This window comes from Trifolium pratense, linkage group LG5, assembly GCF_020283565.1.
Source record: "Trifolium pratense cultivar HEN17-A07 linkage group LG5, ARS_RC_1.1, whole genome shotgun sequence".
Classification (NCBI taxonomy): domain Eukaryota; kingdom Viridiplantae; phylum Streptophyta; class Magnoliopsida; order Fabales; family Fabaceae; genus Trifolium; species Trifolium pratense.
Window position 1 is genome coordinate 5,966,227 of NC_060063.1, and position 18,859 is coordinate 5,985,085.

The 18,859-nt window shown below is 30.1% G+C and overlaps 1 protein-coding gene and 1 long non-coding RNA gene across 4 annotated transcripts; one reads left to right on the forward strand and one right to left on the reverse strand.

Moving 5' to 3' along the window:
• Window positions 1-1,654: 1,654 nt before the first annotated feature.
• LOC123882867 lies at window positions 1,655-8,581 on the reverse strand. Its single transcript, XR_006800013.1, has 3 exons — window positions 8,503-8,581; window positions 3,317-3,320; window positions 1,655-2,229 (listed from the first exon to the last, which is right to left on the reverse strand). It is a non-coding gene; the product is annotated as an uncharacterized LOC123882867 (long non-coding RNA).
• A 1,573-nt stretch (window positions 8,582-10,154) lies between these two features.
• On the forward strand, window positions 10,155-17,352 carry LOC123882866. 3 transcript variants are annotated; one of them, XM_045931510.1, is made up of 14 exons: window positions 10,155-10,213; window positions 11,604-11,819; window positions 12,535-12,577; window positions 12,667-12,693; window positions 12,784-12,873; window positions 13,219-13,340; window positions 14,347-14,512; window positions 14,601-14,723; window positions 15,222-15,344; window positions 15,484-15,504; window positions 15,607-15,665; window positions 15,752-15,842; window positions 16,158-16,268; window positions 17,033-17,342. In XM_045931510.1, exons 2-13 carry the CDS (start codon window positions 11,623-11,625, stop codon window positions 16,236-16,238), a joined length of 1,143 nt encoding a protein of 380 aa, XP_045787466.1. In that variant the 5' UTR covers window positions 10,155-10,213; window positions 11,604-11,622; the 3' UTR covers window positions 16,239-16,268; window positions 17,033-17,342. The 3 variants fall into 3 exon arrangements, with proteins under 3 accessions (XP_045787466.1, XP_045787465.1, XP_045787464.1); XM_045931509.1 differs by lacking the exon at window positions 10,155-10,213 and adding an exon at window positions 11,361-11,506; XM_045931508.1 differs by lacking the exon at window positions 10,155-10,213 and having other exon boundaries at window positions 11,537-11,819; window positions 17,033-17,352.
• The last annotated feature ends 1,507 nt before the right edge of the window (window positions 17,353-18,859 follow it).

An 18,859-nucleotide genomic window follows, 5' to 3' on the forward strand; every position in this document is an offset into this window, starting at 1 on the left:
CACAAATTGTACAATGATTAAAACCTCTTCTTAACAAAGCTCAGATTTCACTTCTTTGTTCTTTCGCACACATTGTATTACGATATGCTTCATTTTTCACCTTTTCTTTTTATAAACATATCATATAGTTTCTGCTGCAATTACTTTATTTTATCTATGTTTCAATTTCTTTTTGGGTAATTTTTTCTTTATTTTGTAACTTAATCAGGGAATAATGGAAATTAAGTATAAGAAAAGTGAAGCGGTGGAGCATCCTAGAAGGGTGTCTCCTTATTTTCAAAACAAATATGTAGTAGGAACAATTTTCATGATCATGTTGGCTCCGAACATTTGAACGAATTGAACATTTGAAGATTCTTATCGTTCTAGGAAAGTGTCTCCTTATATATATCTAAAGCTAAAGAGATTAAAATTAAGGCTAATTTGTTACTTCAAAAGATTTCTACAGTGGAAGAGTCTTCCACTGATCATGCCAACTATATGAAAAATATTGATGATTTTTTAAATCAATTGTTGACAAGAATGATTCTCAAGAGGGGCCTAAAGTTGAAAAGGATTCCAAATACTCTCAAAAAGACTTATAGTTGAAAAGCCTAAAAAAAAAAATCCAAAAATGGTAGTTAGAAAATTAAACCTTTTCCAAAAATGGTGTATGAATATAATTCTGACTCTTGATATTAGTATAGTGATTTGATTTTTTATGTTCGACAAATTATTGATGTTTATGTTTGACAAATCAAATCCTAGAATCCACACATAAAAAACCAAGCAATTGATAAAAAAGCAAAAAACTATGCTAATATCAAGAGTCATCAAACCACATCAAACCACCAACGGCTGTAACTCCATTACAGAGACAAGCAAGCAAGTTAATAGAAAAAATGCAAACAAAATTATATTCATACCACCATTTTTGGAAAAGGTTTAGTTTTTTTTAAGAAAAATGCAAACAGAATTATATTCATACCACCATTTTTGGAAAAGGTTTAGTTTCTTACCATCATTTTTGGATTTTCTTTTAGGCTTTTCAACTATAAGTCGTCTCTTTTGAGAGTATTTAGAATCCTCTTCAACTTTAGGCCCCTCTGATGAATCATTTTTGTCAACAAACTTTCCGAAAATCGACAGTTGACTTAACAATTCATCAATATTTTTCACACAGTTGGCGTGATCAGCCGAAGACTCTTCCACGGTAGAAACTTTTGGAAGTAACGAATTATCCTTAATTTTAATCTCTTTAGCTTTAAATACATATTCATACATATTCAGAGATCTCTCATAAACAAGAAGAATCCTCTGCTATCAAACTTACTCTTGAAGTCTTTTGAAAATTAGGAGACACCTTCTTTAGGTTAGACTCTTCAACATTTCGAAAATAAGGAGACACCTTCCTAGAATTACAAGAATCCTTCAAATGTTCCATTTGTTCAAATGTTCGGAGCCAATATGAAAATTGTGTACCAACATGATCATGAAAATTGCTCCTACTACATTTGTTTTGAAAATAAGGAGATACTCTTCTATGATGCTTCAGAATTTCACTTTTCTTATACTTAATTTTTATTGTTCCTTGATTAAGTTACAAAATAAAGAAAAAGTTACAAAAAAAATAGAGAAAAAATAAAGTAATTCTATAAAAAGAAAAGGAGAAAAAATGAAGCATATCATAATACGATGCGTGTGAAAGAACAAAGAAGAGAAACCTGAGCTTTGTTAAGAAGAGGTTTCAATCATTGTACAATTTGTGGGTTCAATCACTATAAGAGAGCTTCAAGAATCCTCTGAGAGAAAAAAACAAAGTAATAACACCAGAAACTACATAACTAAATGGGTTAAAAGAAAAGGAGAAAGAAGAAAATAAGTGAAACCTGAGGTTTTGTTAAGAAGAGGGTTCAATCAAAACCAGCAGAGAGCTTGAATCAAATCCTCACATCAATTTATGGGTTTTTGTGGGAAATTAAAATGAAAACGAGTTATTAGGGTTTTCGTGGGCGGGAGGAAGAGGAAGAGCCGGTTGGTTGAGTGAGGGGATTATATTACATAGCACAAATAATATATTAAGTAGCCGGATAAAATGTGTGCTTTGAATTGTCCATTCTCACATCTTTGACCTTTGTTCATAGCTTCAATGAGTATATCCAAAAAGACTTCAGCCTCCACAGTCAAACCATGGTCTACGATGTCTCTTTGCCTTGTTGCTTTGTTACATGTTTATCTCAGATTTCATTCCTATTGTATAATCAAATTATAAATAAATAAAAAAAATATGTGTTGACTTAGTTTCAACTCAAAATCACCCTTAAAAAATGGGAACAAATCATACAAGAAAAATTTTCAATTTCCAAACAAACAATACTAAAACAAATCACCATTTCAAGCTAGAAAAAATAGGAATAACCAAGTCTCAAATAAGTAGGCATTACATAATAAAAAGTAGTCTAATTCCTTGTTAATATTGTAAATAAATAAACTAATAATAAAACAATCAACTCATGTGTCTAACAAGCCATTCATTCCATGATTATGTTACTAAGTTTTTTCTTCGAGTAGACCACTAACACCCTATGAAGCACAGACACTCTTCAGATTAGTAGTGACCGACACGACACCGACAGTTATAATTACACTTAATTATCTCAATTTCTCAAATTACTAGCATGACACCCGTGCGTCCGCACGGGAGTCGCGGCGTTGCCGCTCCTCATTTGGTAAGATGAAATTTATTGGAAAGTAGATTAAAATATAAAAGAAAAATAGAAGGGATATAATATTTGGTAAAAAAAATAGAAAAAGAACAATGGTAAAATTATCACCAAAAAACTTTAGGTCTCCATATTAATATCGGAATATAAATATAGATAATGTAAAAATTATGAAAAAAAATAGGCTACCTTATTAATATATTAGTAAAAACATAGGTCTTGTAAAAATCACCAAAAAACTTATGTCAATGTATTAATATATGAGTATAAATATAGTCACGTAAAAATTATTAAAAAATAGGCAATCGTATGTGAAAATATAGGTCTCACAACAATCATCAAAATAATTAGGTCACCGTATTAAATATGAGTATAATTTGTAAATTTGTAAAAAAAAAAAATAGACAACTTAATTTTTATTTTATTTTTGTTACAAACAACTTAATTAATATATAATTAAAAGTATAAGTCCCGTAGAAACCACACCAACAAAAAAGTTTCCATATTAATATATGAGTATAAATATAACCCTATAATATATACACAAAATACCCATGAAAGTTTATCTAATGTACCCCCTCAAATAGCCCTCTTTATCCAAAACGATATAAGACCTGACTGAGGTTTTTGTTTCTCTTTTATAATAAAGTTTTTGTTTAAAAAAAAATAAATAAATATAGGTCCCGCAAATGTTATAAAAGATGGGCAAGCTTATTAATATGAGTAAAACACATAGGTTCCCATAATCCCATGTACCCAAAAAAAAAACATAGGTTCCCAGAAATCACACAAAAGATTAGGTTCTCGTACTAATATATGATTATAAATATAGCTCTAAAAAAAATAGTAAAAATTTGAAAACTAAAATTTATTTGGAAAAGTGCAAAAAATAGGTATTTATTGGTGAATTAAGATGAGGGTATAATAGGAAGATAATATGCAAAAATCCACTTTCTTAATTTAGTGTTATCATTCTAACTAAACACTTATAAAAATACAAAAGGAGTAAAATATTAAAAAAGAATTAACCATCTCAAGAAAAATTTTAAAATATTGAAATTATTTACTAACTTTCAAATATGACACAAAATACCCATGAAAGTGATGATGTGTCAAATTATTAAGTAGGGGATTTTCACATGTATCTTGTTTTCTTAGGTCCTTTGTAATATATATATATATATATATATATATATATATATATATATATATATATATATATATATATATAGGGGTTTTCTAACTTAGACCCTAGTTAGGTCTAAGTTAGCAAGGTGCACCTTTTTAATTGGACCAAAATACCCATTCTTTTAATTTTTGAAAGAATAGAGCAACAGGGGCATTTCTGTAATTTTACATAAAAAAAAAATAACAACACGCGCCCCACCTTCTTAAACAATTAATAGACGTGGATCCAGTGTCGCGCGCATACGGAAGGACCATGGTTACAGACCGTTGATTTCCATCAGACAGCCAAGATGTGATCTCATTAAGACTGTCTGATCAATCAGACAGCCCAGATCATCCTGATCTATCAGATCATACTGTCTGCGCCACACTAGATTATAAGCTGGAGAGAGAAAATTTTGCTTTTGAAAAAGGCAGCCACGTGTCAGCATATGAATGGGTCTGCGTGATTTTTTTCATTTTATACTTTAAACTCGATTATTTCGTCGTAAATTAATTTTTTATTTTTTATTTTTTATACCAAAATTCATAATTTTTTTTTCTCTACAAATAGAGACTTGGTTCGTTTGATTTGGACACCGAAAAAAAAACGCAATTTTTCACTACTTTAAACTCGATTATTTCGTCGTAAATTAATTTTTTATTTTTTATTTTTTATACCAAAATTCATAATTTTTTTTTTCCTACAAATAGAGACTTGGTTCGTTTGATTTGGACACCGAAATCCTTCTGAAACCATTTATATGGTAGAATGGTTTCAGAGAGTTGTAATCTGAAACCATTTTGCTGGTAGAATGGTTTCAGTAAGTTGATTATTAGTTATTTGCTTCTGAAACCATTTAGCTTGTAGAATGGTTGCACATAGTTGTATTCTGAAACCATTTTACTGGTAGAATGGTTTCAGTGAGTAATTTATTAATTGTGTTTGCTTCTGAAACCATTTATCTGGTAGAATGGTTTCAGAGAGTTGTAATCTGAAACCATTTTGCTGGTAGAATGGTTTCAGTAAGTTGATTATTAGTTATTTGCTTCTGAAACCATTTAGCTTGTAGAATGATTGCACATAGTTGTATTCTGAAACCATTTATCTGGTACAATTGTTTCAGAGAGTTGTAATCTGAAACCATTTTGCTGGTAGAATGGTTTCAGTAAGTTGATTATTAGCTATTTGCTTCTGAAACCATTTAGCTTGTAGAATGGTTGCACATAGTTGTATTCTGAAACCATTTTACTGGTAGAATGGTTTCAGTGAGTAATTTATTAATTGTGTTTGCTTCTGAAACCATTTATCTGGTACAATGGTTTCAGAGAGTTGTAATCTGAAACCATTTTGCTGGTAGAATGGTTTCAGTAAGTTGATTATTTCTGAAACCATTTAGCTTGTAGAATGGTTTCAGAGATTTGTACTCTGAAACCATTTTCCTGGTAGAATGGTTTCAGTGAGTTGATGTAAGGTAGTGAAAAATTGGGTTTTTTTTTCTGTGTCCAAATCAAACGAACCAAGTCTCTATTTGTAGAGAAAAAAAAATTATGAATTTTGGTATAAAAAATAAAAAATAAAAAATTAATTTACGACGAAATAATCGAGTTTAAAGTAGTGAAAAATTGCGTTTTTTTTTCGGTGTCCAAATCAAACGAACCAAGTCTCTATTTGTAGAGAAAAAAAAATTATGAATTTTGGTATAAAAAATAAAAAATTAAAAATTAATTTACGACGAAATAATCGAGTTTAAAGTATAAAATGAAAAAAATTAACGCAGCCAATAATAGCGTGACACGTGGCCTTGCCTTTTTAAAAAGGTTTCTCTCTCCGCGTCAGACTTCACCCACTCGCGCCTGTCGGCGCGTGTGATGCACGCGCTTTGGTTTTGGCAAATAACAGCGTGACACGTGTCCTGGGGGGGGGAAAGAAGTGGGGGGCGCGTGTAAAATTGCAAAAAATTACAGAAATGCCCCTGTTGCTCTATTCTTTCAAAAATTAAAAAAATGGGTATTTTTGTCCAACTCAAAAGGTGCACCTTGCTAACTTAGACCCAACTGGGTCTAAGTTAGCAGCCCCCATATATATATATATATATATATATATATATATATATATATATATATATATATATATATATATATATATATATATATATATGAGTATGAATATAGTCCCGTAAAAATTATTAAAAAATAGGCGATCTTATTAATATGTTAATGAAAATATATGTCTCACAACAATCATCAAAATAATTAGGTCACCGTATTAAATATAAGTATAAAGTTAGGTTCTACATAAATTATTAAAGATCAGGAAACCTTATTAATAAGAGGATAAATATAGGTCACTCACAATTCACACAAAAGATTATGTCTCCGTATAAATATATGAGTATAACTCGTATAATTATAAAAAAAACAAAAAACAACTTTATTAATATAGGAGCAAAAATATAAGGCCCGTAGATATAACAAAAAAAATAGGTTCCCGTATTAATATGAATATAGCCCGTAAAATTATTAAAAAAAATAGACAACATAATATATTAGTAAAAACACAAGTTCTTTGAGAATCACAAAAAATAGTAGATTTTCGTATTAATATATGAGTATAAATATAGGTCTCACAAAAAATAGTAAAAAACTGACAACTTCATTAATAAGAGTAAAAACATAGGTCTCGCATAAATCCCACAAAAAATTAAATCCTTGTATTAATATATGAGTATAAATATATGTTATGTAGAAATTATGAAGAATGAACAACTTTATTAATATATGATTAAAAGAGAACCTAAGTGTGAAAACTTTTTTTTCCTTATAATATGGGACGGAGAGAGCATGAGAAATGAGGTTTGGGCAGTATGCATGAGGTCGTGAATTCAATTATCTGCTGTAAACAAAAAAAATTATTTTAATATATGATTAAAATTATAAATCTCGTAGAAATCAGAAAAACAATAGATTCTCCCATTAATCTCTGAGTATAAATTTAGGTCCAACATAAATTATTAAAAATCAGGAAACCACCTCAAGAAAATATTAAAATATTGAAATTTAGTTATTAAAATATCTAACCAATGTATTGATGACACAAAATATTAAAATATTAAAATGGAAGTAACCACATCAAGAAAATTAAAATATTGAAATTAGTTATTAACTTTCAAATATGACACAAAATATCCTTGAAAATAATTATGTGTCAAAAAATGAAAAAAGAGGAAAATTGGTGATTTCATATGTATCTTCTTTTTTCCTTAAAAAAAAAGTATCTTCTTTTCATATATTATAGATGTGTCATTATATTCATTCATCGGTCATAATTATTAATTTTATGTGGATTTCTATATGTTATTTATTTTATTTTTTTGTAAGGTAAAGAAACGTTTTAAATTGAGTAATTAAAACAAAATTAATACCGCCTATATAGTAGATTGTATAGGATATATCGATGCCCAACTAATTGATTTTTGTTTAATAAAAAAATTGAATTTATATAAAGTGAGGTAATTTGAATTTGGGTTACATACAAAAAACTGGAGTTTTAGATAAAAAGAAAAAAATTGTGGGAGAAGTAACAAATAAAGTGGTGTTTTGTGGTTACAATTGGACATTTAACTCATATTGGTTCCAAAAATTTACAATATATGAAAAGAAAATACATATGAAATCACCCTTGAAAATGATTATGTCTCAAAAAATGAAAAATGGGCAAATTGGTGATTTCATATGCATCTTCTTTTCATATATTGTAGATATAAAGTGAGGTAATTTAATTTGAATTTGGGTTACATACAAAAAATTGGATTTTTAGATAAAAAGAAAAAAATCGTGGGAGAAGTAACAAATAAAGTGAAGTTTTGTGGTTACAATTGGGCATTTAACTCATATTGGTTCCAAAAATATAACAAATTAATTCATATGGCTTAGTGGTAAATATAATAAAACATGTAACTAAAAGGTTAAGTGCTCGAATCCTGCTTAGAAATGTTTTAACATTTTTCTACTAATTTTTTTAATAAAGACACAAAATACCCTTGAAAATGATTATGTGTCAAAAAATGAAATAGGGGCAAATTAGTAATTTCATATGTATCTTCTTTTTATATATTGTAGATTATCGGTGTTGTGTCCGTGCTTCATAGCTAACACCACACCAATAACACAAAAACAACCCACCAAAAAAAAACATACACAGCAACCGCCTTACAACAAAGAACAGAACAAAACGAAACACAGAAACACCCAACACCATGTATTTTTTCCTAGAACACTGTTGTTTTCTAAAATCACAGACTTGTTGACATAGCAATTAAGAAAGTAACAATAATAGGTGACGATGAAGAATCAAAATAATAAGGAAAATGCTAAACAGTGCTCCGGGGCACTGATTAAGAGTATAAATAAGAAAATTTTATCTCGTAAATTATACATTCAATGTTTTAATGATCTAAAAAAATATTCTCTCTCATCATTAACTTTTTTATTTGTTTCTTTTTTTATCTCCATGATGAATAAGAAGCAATTGATAGCAATAAAAAAAATGTTAACAGAGAAACCAATGATGTAAATCAAGTAGTAAGGGACGAAAGTTTTGCAAGAAAATGAATTAATTTGATGAGTTTACCTGAGAAGAAGAGAATATGGAGCGGCGAGAGGTAGGAGAAGAGAGGAGTTCAGCGTAAAAAAAAAGTATGAAGCGAACAGTGAATATCGCGCTAGGTTAAATGTATCTATTTCTATTGTTGCACCAAAGTATTTAAATAGGATGGATTAATCTTATTGTAAAAAAAACTAAAAATAGGATGGATTAATCTTACGTGAACACTTCGCTACATATAATATATATATGGATATGTTTTGTCAAAAAATAAAAATAATATATGAATATGTATCGATATCAATCATCCATCTAAATGTATAGATACATATCCATATAATATGTGTATCAAAAAATTCACCTTAATTTTATACTACTGTGTATTCCGATACAACAGGTTCTAATTAAAATCAAATTGTTCCTTTCGTAAAAAAAAAATAAATCAAATTGTTCCAAACTCTTGAATGGGAAGATGTATAGAATAATTTTTTAAAAATATCATTCTTCGTTAAATGATGCTCCGAATTTTTTCTTTCTAAAAATGTAATTTTCCTTATAGTATTTTTTCTTTCTAAAAATGTAATTTTTCTTTTGATGAAACATATTGTTTATATTTTTTTTATATATTCCTATTTTTATGGGTTTTTTATATTTTTTTTATATTTTTTCTATATTTTTATATTGATTAAACTTTCTATAATTTTTTTATTGCTTTTTTTCTTCCTATTTTTATGTATAAATTGTTCTGTTATGTTCATATACATAATACATTTTGTTCTTATTTTTAAGCATATCACCTTTCTATATTTTTTTATATTTTTTTTAATGAAATTACAATAAATGATATAAAACTTGCAAGGTGGTTAAAAGTAATAACGATAAATCAGTAACTTTACTGGTAATCGATTTTAATATATTAGTATAATATAAGATAAATACAAACAAAACAAAAATATAGAAATAATATAAGATAAATACAATAAAAAGTGCTTTAAAATAGGAATAAAATAGGACAATATATTTATGCTTAAAAAAAGGAATAAAAAAACTACAAAAAAATAAGATGAATATTCATAAAAATAGGAATATAAAAATAGAAACATAAAATTTTTTTTAAAAAAAAAGAAGAAAGAAACGTAAACAATATCTATATCTATATCTATACTATATATAAAGTATACTATATATAAAGATGATACATAAGTTCTAGTGTGGACTTTTCATAATACCAACAATACCCTTATTGTTTTTAGTAGCAACAAAAAAAATTTATTAACAAACTCACCGTAATATAAGACTTTTTTTTTAACTGCAAAAATATTTTATTAACAAACTGACCATAACATAAGACATTTTTTTTTTTTTAACATAAGTTAGATGAAACGCGTCTGCTTGACCCACTAGTTTCTCATAAAAAAATACACAATATTACCACCATATTTACTACTAATTTTTAAAAATAATATAATAAATTTATTATAAAAAAATATGAGATTTTTTTAGCAATATAATAATAAAGTTATTATAAAAAAATATAATAAAGTTAATTACTATCGAATTTATAAATTACTTACATATTTTTGGAATTAATTTTAGAACTTTACATTTTTTTTTGACGCAACTTTACATTTTTTTTTGTTGGGAAATTAGGTTTCCTGCATAAACTAATACGGTATATAATTAACACTCATTCATTTTCATGCTAAGAGACGCAGTCAAACCGTTCCAGTGTGGCAGTGTGAGTATCTCTCTTTTCGTTTCAAAGTTTACTCATTTTCTTTCTGTGTTAATTTTTTTTCCTCCTCTTCATGCATTTCACTAATCACTATTATAACTTTTTCTTTTTTAAATAGTAATGTTCTTTATCTGCATTGATTTTTGTTTTAGTCCCTATGTATTGCATTATTATAATCAAAGTTTAATTTTTCAACCGAAGAATGCTTAGATGAGGTAACACAGGTCTCTCTTAGTTTAACTAAAGTCTTAGGTTTGATCTTTGACTTGAAAATCCATTAAAACTCACATGGCGAGTTTGCCGCTCATTTGGGTTGGCAAAGCTTGAGGGATTAATCTTAGCAGTCGCGCCACAAATACCTGGTTTATGTCATGCAAAAAGTTTTAGTTTTTCATTCACCCTTTTGGTTGAAAATTCCAATAGAAAAGAGAAAAAAGTATATATCAATAATCACCTGTGTTGTATTATTATGAGATCAACAATTTCATTGTTTGATTTTGTGTACGTGTATATTACCTGATAATCTTACCTACATTCATTCTTTGTAGTTTAATTTACAATTTTTTCTCTTAATAAGTTTCACTTTAGAAGAATTAGGGATTTAAGAATATTGATTGAAAATTTGAAAGAGATAGTATGGCACTATGAAGCACGCTGACACGTTGACATCGGTAATAATTTTAAAAAAATTACATAATTGAAAGTAATTACACGTGCTGGTGTCGGATATGGGCACAAACAAGTGCTGATGTCGGACACACAAACATGTATTTGGTCCTATCGGTGTTAGACATAGACATGTGTCAAACATCAGACACGCCTTCGATCAGAAGTGTTAGTGCTACAAAGGTATATATGGTTTCATTAAACGATGTTTAATGTTCAGGTTAGTTTAAAACAGAATTGAAATGAATCCCCTCCCTCTAAGAATCTTCTATATCCCTGCAATTTTCGTCGGCTAAATGTCAGACATGATTGAGATCTGGCCGAAGAAAACTACAAAGAACTTTCTTCTTTTCCTCAATATTGGATCAATGACAAGTCACAAGTCTTCAACTTTTCAAAAAGTTAATTTTGGTTCAACTACCTAAAACGGAATGATGCCAGAAGGAATTTAGATAAGCATAAGTTATTTTTATATATAAACTTTATAAGAGACATGTTGGTAAACTCAATATGCCTTCATTATTCTAATGTTACTTTTGAACATTATTGAAAAAAGGATATACTACTTTTTTTGATACTTTTGATACCTTTGTCTTCTTATGCCATGTTTAAAGAATCACACATCATTTGGTATTATGGTTCTACTTCTATATGTCCTTTTCATAAGTGATTCTGCAACTCATTTTTTAACTTAATTCACCTTTTGATTCTCTTGATAACTTTGTAGATACCAATTCTGTGACACAATGGGAGCCATTGGTAGCTCCACAACATTGCTAGTTCAAATGCTTACGAGAAGTGAGGCAATGACAGTTTCTGTCACATTAGGTGTAATTAGTGTCATTGTTTGGATGATTGCTGAAATTCCTCAATTAATCACAAACTACAGAGAAAAATCTGCTCGTGGTCTCTCTGTTGCTTTCATGCTGACGTGGATAATCGGGTAAATTAAGTTCTTTTTTGTAGTGTAATTCAATTTTATTCCTAAATTGTCATAATTGTCAATCACAGATAACGGAAAGTTTCCGTTTGATAAACTTTTGTACTAAATAGTGTCTCACAGAACTATAGTAATTTGTTCAAATTCTGCTATAGCGCTACTATGTCTGCTATTTGACAACATCGTAAATTGACTAAGTGCATGTTTGCATTTGTGGTGAGTTTGGTGCGTAGAATCACGATTTGCCACCGCGATTTTGGCAAAAGCTACCCTTTGGATTTTCGACGAAATCATTGTGCCACTGTGGTTTCATCAAACTAATCGTGCACTGGCATTTTGTTTTGGAAAGATATGGATAAAAAGTTATTCTTTACTATGAAGCACTGGTGCAAACACAGACACTAGACACGACACTAACACTGACACGTCAACACCATCAATAATTTGAAAATAATTGAATATAATCACATATCTCTGGTCTTGGATATGTGACATGAATTAAACTATTATTTAAAATAAACTATTAATTGATACTTAATTCCTGTCACAGGATACCTGACATGTTTTCGATTTGAAGTGCCAGTACTCCGTCGTAGCCTCTTTATTTTTAAACAGTTATTCATACGTGCCAGTACTCCGTCGTAGCCTCTTTATTTTTCTAAATATGTTATATATGCACAAAGTTCAAACATTTAATTCAATTTATTTTATTCTGCAGAGATCTGTTCAACCTCTTTGGATGCTTACTTGAACCTGCAACTGTGAGTGTTTCTAAGACTAATCTATAAAATTCACATTACTTCATAATATTAGTCACTAAGTTGGATATCTTAATTTCTTGTTTATGCAGCTACCAACTCAACTATATACTGCGGCGGTAAGATTTAGCCGAAGATCGAGGTTTTCTGAGACATAGTAAATAATTTCGTCTAACTTTTTACGTTTTCCCTTCTGTGTTATTATGCAGTTGTATACGTTCGTAACACTTACACTTTGTTTACAAGCCATTTACTATGGACACATATATCCTAAACTTAAGTGCAAGAAACAGTTCAAGGTAAAAATCTCCGATACTTCATGTTGCATGCAAATTTTTGATATACTGTTATATACAATTACAATTTCAACACATCATAGATTTACAGTTTTGTTAAATATCTGCTATAGTGATACTATAGCATAGTAGACTTTGAACAAATTGTTATGTTATTGTTCTGAGATACGCTATTTAGTACAAAATGCTGCACAGTGGAATTTGATCAAACTGCTATTTTCCATGATCAGCGATCGACAACATTGAGTTAATGAAACAAATATGTACTTTTCTCCTTTTCTATTATTAGGATATTTGCGATTAATCTAAGGAATAAACATTAAATGTAACTTTTCTATTTCTGATCAGATTGAGACATCGATAGATGATGCAGAAAGCAATAATGGAGTTGAAAATGGAAATGATGCTGATCAGAGAATAGTCATTGGTTTGAGTTCACCAATAGATGTTAGAAGACAATCATATTACCAGTAATTAATATTTTGAATTGAAATTTATGCTATAATGTTCTACTTCTACCTTTTCTATTATCCTCAATATCTTGGTGTGTTAAAAATACTTCTGATTCCTTATATAGGTAAATAAATAAAAATTTGTTCAAAAAGCAAATATTAAAAAAATAAAAAATAAGAACCAGTGGTTCGACTCCAGTTTAGGGGTATTCATGGTTCATGAACTGCACTGAACTGAACCATATAAATTAACTGAAACCACTTTTCTTAAAAATTGGTTTATTTTTAAAACCAGTTACAATTCGGTTCAATTAGAGTGCAGTGCAACCCAGATCAAACCATTTGGAGAACTGTGAGGTTCCCGGTTTGTTCTGGTTATTATAACATCGATGATGACGACAATGACTTATAGCCCTATTTTATTCAGTTGATTAGTTTACTCAAGTTTAGGATCTGGCCATCAAAGAGCAATGCTACTGCCATAAAGTACTGTAAACTAGTTCTTTGTGTCCTGATTTATTTAAAGAAAAAAGGCTATTGTTGACGTTAAATAGCGGCTATAGCGGTGTGACAGTGCTATAGTGTAGCAGAATAGTTGCTAACTACTAAGTATTGCTATAGCACTAACTACTAAGTGTTGTCAAACACTAAGTGTTGCTACTAGGTGTCGCAAATAGTTGCTATAGCACCATAGTTTGGCACTTTAGCGGAACTTGAACAAACCACTACTTTCCTCAATCCGCGATTGACAACTCTAGCTACTATTGAAACCTATGCAACACTTTTAAATTGCAGAAACTTGTGATAGTGAGGAATAAGGTAAAAGCATATTTGTGAAAAAGTAACAACACTTGAAAGATAAATTGTATTGTGAAATCTGATTCCATACCATGATCAAGTGAATAGATTCAAAAACTAATATTTCTCTTGACATAACTATTCTCAATCGGTGTATACAGATTAAATGCTCTATTTCTCAGAGCATTGAAAAGTTCTTACAATTCTTTTCTTTTGAATTCATTAGGTCAGCAAGATATCTATCAAAGAGTTATACTCCAAGATCAGAATTCACATCCCAAAGCATGACATCTTCTTGTCATATTTTGAACCCTATGGAAGAGCCCTTGCTTGTTTCATCTGTCTTGACACAATCAGCACCATCTTTAAAGATCAAGAACACACTATGTTTGGTAAAACTTTTCTATTGCTACTAATCTTATTTAACTATGACAATGCTAGGCTACCACTGAAATCTAATCATTTCTATCATGTTTTCAGGTTTCAGCATTAACTTTTATTGGTGCCTTCAATCTGCTTCAATTACAAGATACAAGAATTCAATCGGCGGTCTCAAATCCAAGAAAGGAATTTGTGATTTATGTTGGCAGAAAGCTTTTGCAGGTAAAGTAATACAAAGTCAACACTTTGTTACACATTTGGAAGAAAGATCATCCCATCTTTGATATGGAAAAATGTGTTTGGCCCGTCTGGTTGACTCATTTAACCTCCCTTTTTTAGCGGGACGGATTGAGATTTTCAACCGTCCAATCCGACTTAACCCGCTAGAAATAACCCTAGACTTTCCCCGTATTTTTGTGAATTACCGGACAAAAATACGATTTTTCCCTCTCGGAAATCTTGTGTGGTTTTTAAACAAAATGTGTTGTCGACAAATGTTTATTTTTATTTACTTAATTATGACTTTTGACTTAAGGGAGTTAAGGAGTGGAGATATGGAGATCGAGATTTCGATCACCACTCTGAGCTTAATACAAACAATACAATCATTTGTCATTTCAAAAAACATTACTGAGTTTTTACTTTTTCTTAGGAAATTATTTTAAGAAGACAAAAGTTTCAAGTTTAACCATCATGCCATAATTATTTCTTAAATTTCAGGTTAGTGGCGATGAGTTGCAAGATCATGGTGTAGTAGAAGGACAAACTAGCATTGGTGTTTACTTTGGTTGGGCAATGGCAGTTATATATATGGGTGGAAGACTTCCTCAAATTTGTTTGAATGTGAGTTATATATTTGCATTTGCATGCATATATTTGAAATTGACAATATGAATAGCATAGTTGAAAATTTTAAATCATCTAATATGCTTGATTTTGTAGTTAAATATTGACTTTACTATAATTTTCATGAATTTTGCAGATCAAAAGGGGTAACTTTGAGGTGAGGGACTCCGGCGTCTTTTTATTTTCTTAAAAATCTCTAAAATTTAATATCTAAATGCCAAAATTTAAAAATCTCTTAAAAATATTTAATTACATGTAGGGTGTGAATCCTCTGATGTTTCTGTTTGCTTTAGTTGGGAATACAACTTATGTAGCAAGGTATGTTGCCACTTTATATAATCTTTATGTCCTAATATGTGACTTCTACATTTGAAATTACCAAATTTAATGTTCCTTTATTGTAGCATACTAGTGAGAAGCTTGGATTGGTCAAGAATTAGTCCAAATCTTCCATGGCTTGTTGAATCAGGAGGATGTTCCCTTCTTGATTTCTTTGTATCCTTTTCTTATGTTATACTGATAAATATTGTTCTTGCTTGAGTCGAAAGTTGCAGATTCTATGTAGTATAACTTATGATTAATATGCTCCGTTTGGCCTGACTTATATTTTACGCCGCTCCTCATTAAAAAAAGTTAGGCCAAACAATAATTTTCAAAAATAAATGAAAATGCAAGTTATATTATAGTCCAAAATTTGAAATTTCATACCCAAAGGAAATATAAAAGACACATTAATTATGAGATTTTTATTGAGTCATAGTAGAAAGGGGGGGACTGGCAAAAACATTTTTACCTTAACTTCAGTTTTAGATTTTGATGCAATTTCTATACTATCGACATCGGACATCGAAAGCCCTGGAGAATAAGTGCAAACATCAAGTTGTTTCTTAGATGTCGATTTGAAGAAACTAGGATTCTCAGGTTCTCTCTCTCTCTCTCTCTCTCTCTCTCTCTCAAGTGTATGATTCTTCATTTTTCAATATAGTCTTGTGTTTAAATATTTAAGGCAGGCATGTCTTCATAAAACTAGAAAGCAAGAAAGAATTAGACTGTCTCATTTTTCTATATAGGAACATGAAAGTATTTTTGTGGATCTAGATCCCCTAAAATTAGAATCATGCATTTGCCGAAGTTGTGCAATCTAGACCATTTGATTTAGGTCAAATGGTTCATGTTCCGACTTTGTAAATCAAACTCAGAATACAAAGTCAGAACGTGTTTCATCCATCTTTATCGGATAGTATGCATTGCTTTATTGCATTTTTCCTGATTGCAAGGAATCTAAATCCCTGTGTTAAGTGTGCATGAAATTAATGATTGTATTTCATGCTATTCGTCAACTAATTAGATGCAGTGTTTTAAAAATTGGATCAAAGATCGAACTAGTAAGACTTTTGGGCTATGATTTAATTGGTCCAATGAGATGACAAATAAATAAACAAAATGTGAAAAGTATTTAAAGTAATAAATAAATGAAAAAAATGAAAACCGGTTGAACCGATTCAAGCTCGGTGGTGCAATCCGGTTCAATCAGTAGCCTGTTCAATCTGGTTTTCAAATATATGTTACTCGTGCTGATTTCTGTCAATAATATATTTTGTTTATGATATGGCACTTTTCTGCAGTTCAAATGTCAAAATGTGAAATCACACAAAGCTTAATAACATGTGAAATTATTGATGCAGCCATTAAATCTCAACCATGCTGACCAAGACAATGAAGTTGAAATGGACTCTTGTGACTGATAACAGCTGATATGACCTTTTAAGCAGAAATTAAAGGGATGTGGTCTTTGATTGAAGACCAGAAATCTTGTATCAGATTGACAATAAAATTTTGAATTACCCTTCAATTTTCTAACCTGAATTTTCATTCTTACTTGTTTAGGCTATTTATCATTATATGAATCTGGATTAAGTGCGGGCACTGCTACATGCAGTCGGCTGCAATCAGTATTGTCCGATCAAGATCATACGGTTCCTATTTAAAGACAGTTTTTAATTTTTCTTTGATTTTAAATTTTGATTTGTTTAGGTTCTCATTATATCTGGTGGTTTTAAATTTTGATTTGTTCTCAAGCCTCCAACTAATGTGACAAAATAAAAGTATAACTGAAATACTCATGTGTCCAACAACCCATAGTTATCAACCAAAGGTATCCTCCACGCGCAACTGCAAAGACTAATCCCCTCGAGGTAACTGAGATCCATTTAAAGGGTTGACTTCTCGCAATAAATGCCTCTGCATAACTTAAAGAGTGGTAAGTGCTGACAACAACTACTGTTATGCCATGGATGCAAATTGGATCACACGTACCACATGCATAAGCTTGTCTACTCAGGTGCATATATTCAAGAAATTAACTTTTGATGGATGCTGTCATGGTGCATGTTGTATTTTCGGTCGATCTGGCCTCTTTTGTCGAGAACCTTACTAACCCGTCAACGGAAAAGAAAAACAGATGGAGGTATTTCCATGGATCGATGCGATGAGTGATGACGAATGCTGGATTTCCAATTTAGAACTCTTCTTATGGTCGGAAGTAGGCTTGTGCAACGAATTCGTTGGGATTTAGGGTGTGTTTGGTTGGAGGTTTTTGGAGGGGAGGGGAGGGGAGGTGGGGGAATATTTTTAAATTTTATGTGTTTGGTTCAATTTTTATAAGGGGAGAGGAGGGGAGGTGAGCAAAATTCCTCCAAAGACCACTTTTTGCTTCTCCCAAATTGGAGGGATTTGGAGGGGAGGGGAGGTATTCAATTATAATTAGGGGTACTCGCGGTTCGGTTTGGATCGGTTTTGTGGCAAAAATCCATCTGTTCAAAAGTTAAAATTACTCGCGGTTCGGTTTGGTTTTGGATGGCTAACTAAAAAAATCCGATCCAATCCGATCCAATTTTGTGCGGTTTAATTTGGATCGGTTTTTGGACATCCAAATTACAAATTAAATTTTATTTAATTAAATATTAATATTATAAATACATGGTAAAATAATATATTTGATGTAAAATATAAGACATAATATGTTAAAAATTAATATTTTGCAATGACAATTATCAAATATATTTGAAATCTATGAAATAGTAAAAATAAATAGATAAATTGAACTAATAAGTATTATTGAGAAAATTAAAAACCAACAATTAATATGTTAATACAATATATCGTACTAATAAAAAGTTAAATAACTATTAAAAATTATCTATGCGGTTTGGTTCGGTTTTGGATCGGTTTTGAAAAATCAATCCAAAATCTGATCCGATCCAGCGGTTTTCACAAAAGGACATCCAAACACATCCAAAAAAATTTGGTTTTTTGCGATTTTCGATTTTTTTGGATCGGTTTGCGGTTATTTTTTGGATTGATTTGTATTTGAGCACCCCCTAATTATAATTATAATTACTAGTGGCCAAATGGACACGTTCCGTGTGTGATACGCGGTTTTTTATTGTGTTAATGTATGTAAATTATAGACAATCCATATAAATTATAAACTACCATTGAACCATATTTAG

Bases quoted from the DNA above. Each gene is read 5' to 3' on its own strand.
- LOC123882866 (XM_045931510.1), top strand. From the start codon at position 11,623: ATGGGAGCCATTGGTAGCTCCACAACATTGCTAGTTCAAATGCTTACG. The intron at 15,345-15,483 runs GTGAGTTATATA...TGAATTTTGCAG, and splicing joins TTCCTCAAATTTGTTTGAAT to ATCAAAAGGGGTAACTTTGA. The intron at 15,666-15,751 runs GTATGTTGCCAC...CCTTTATTGTAG, and splicing joins AATACAACTTATGTAGCAAG to CATACTAGTGAGAAGCTTGG.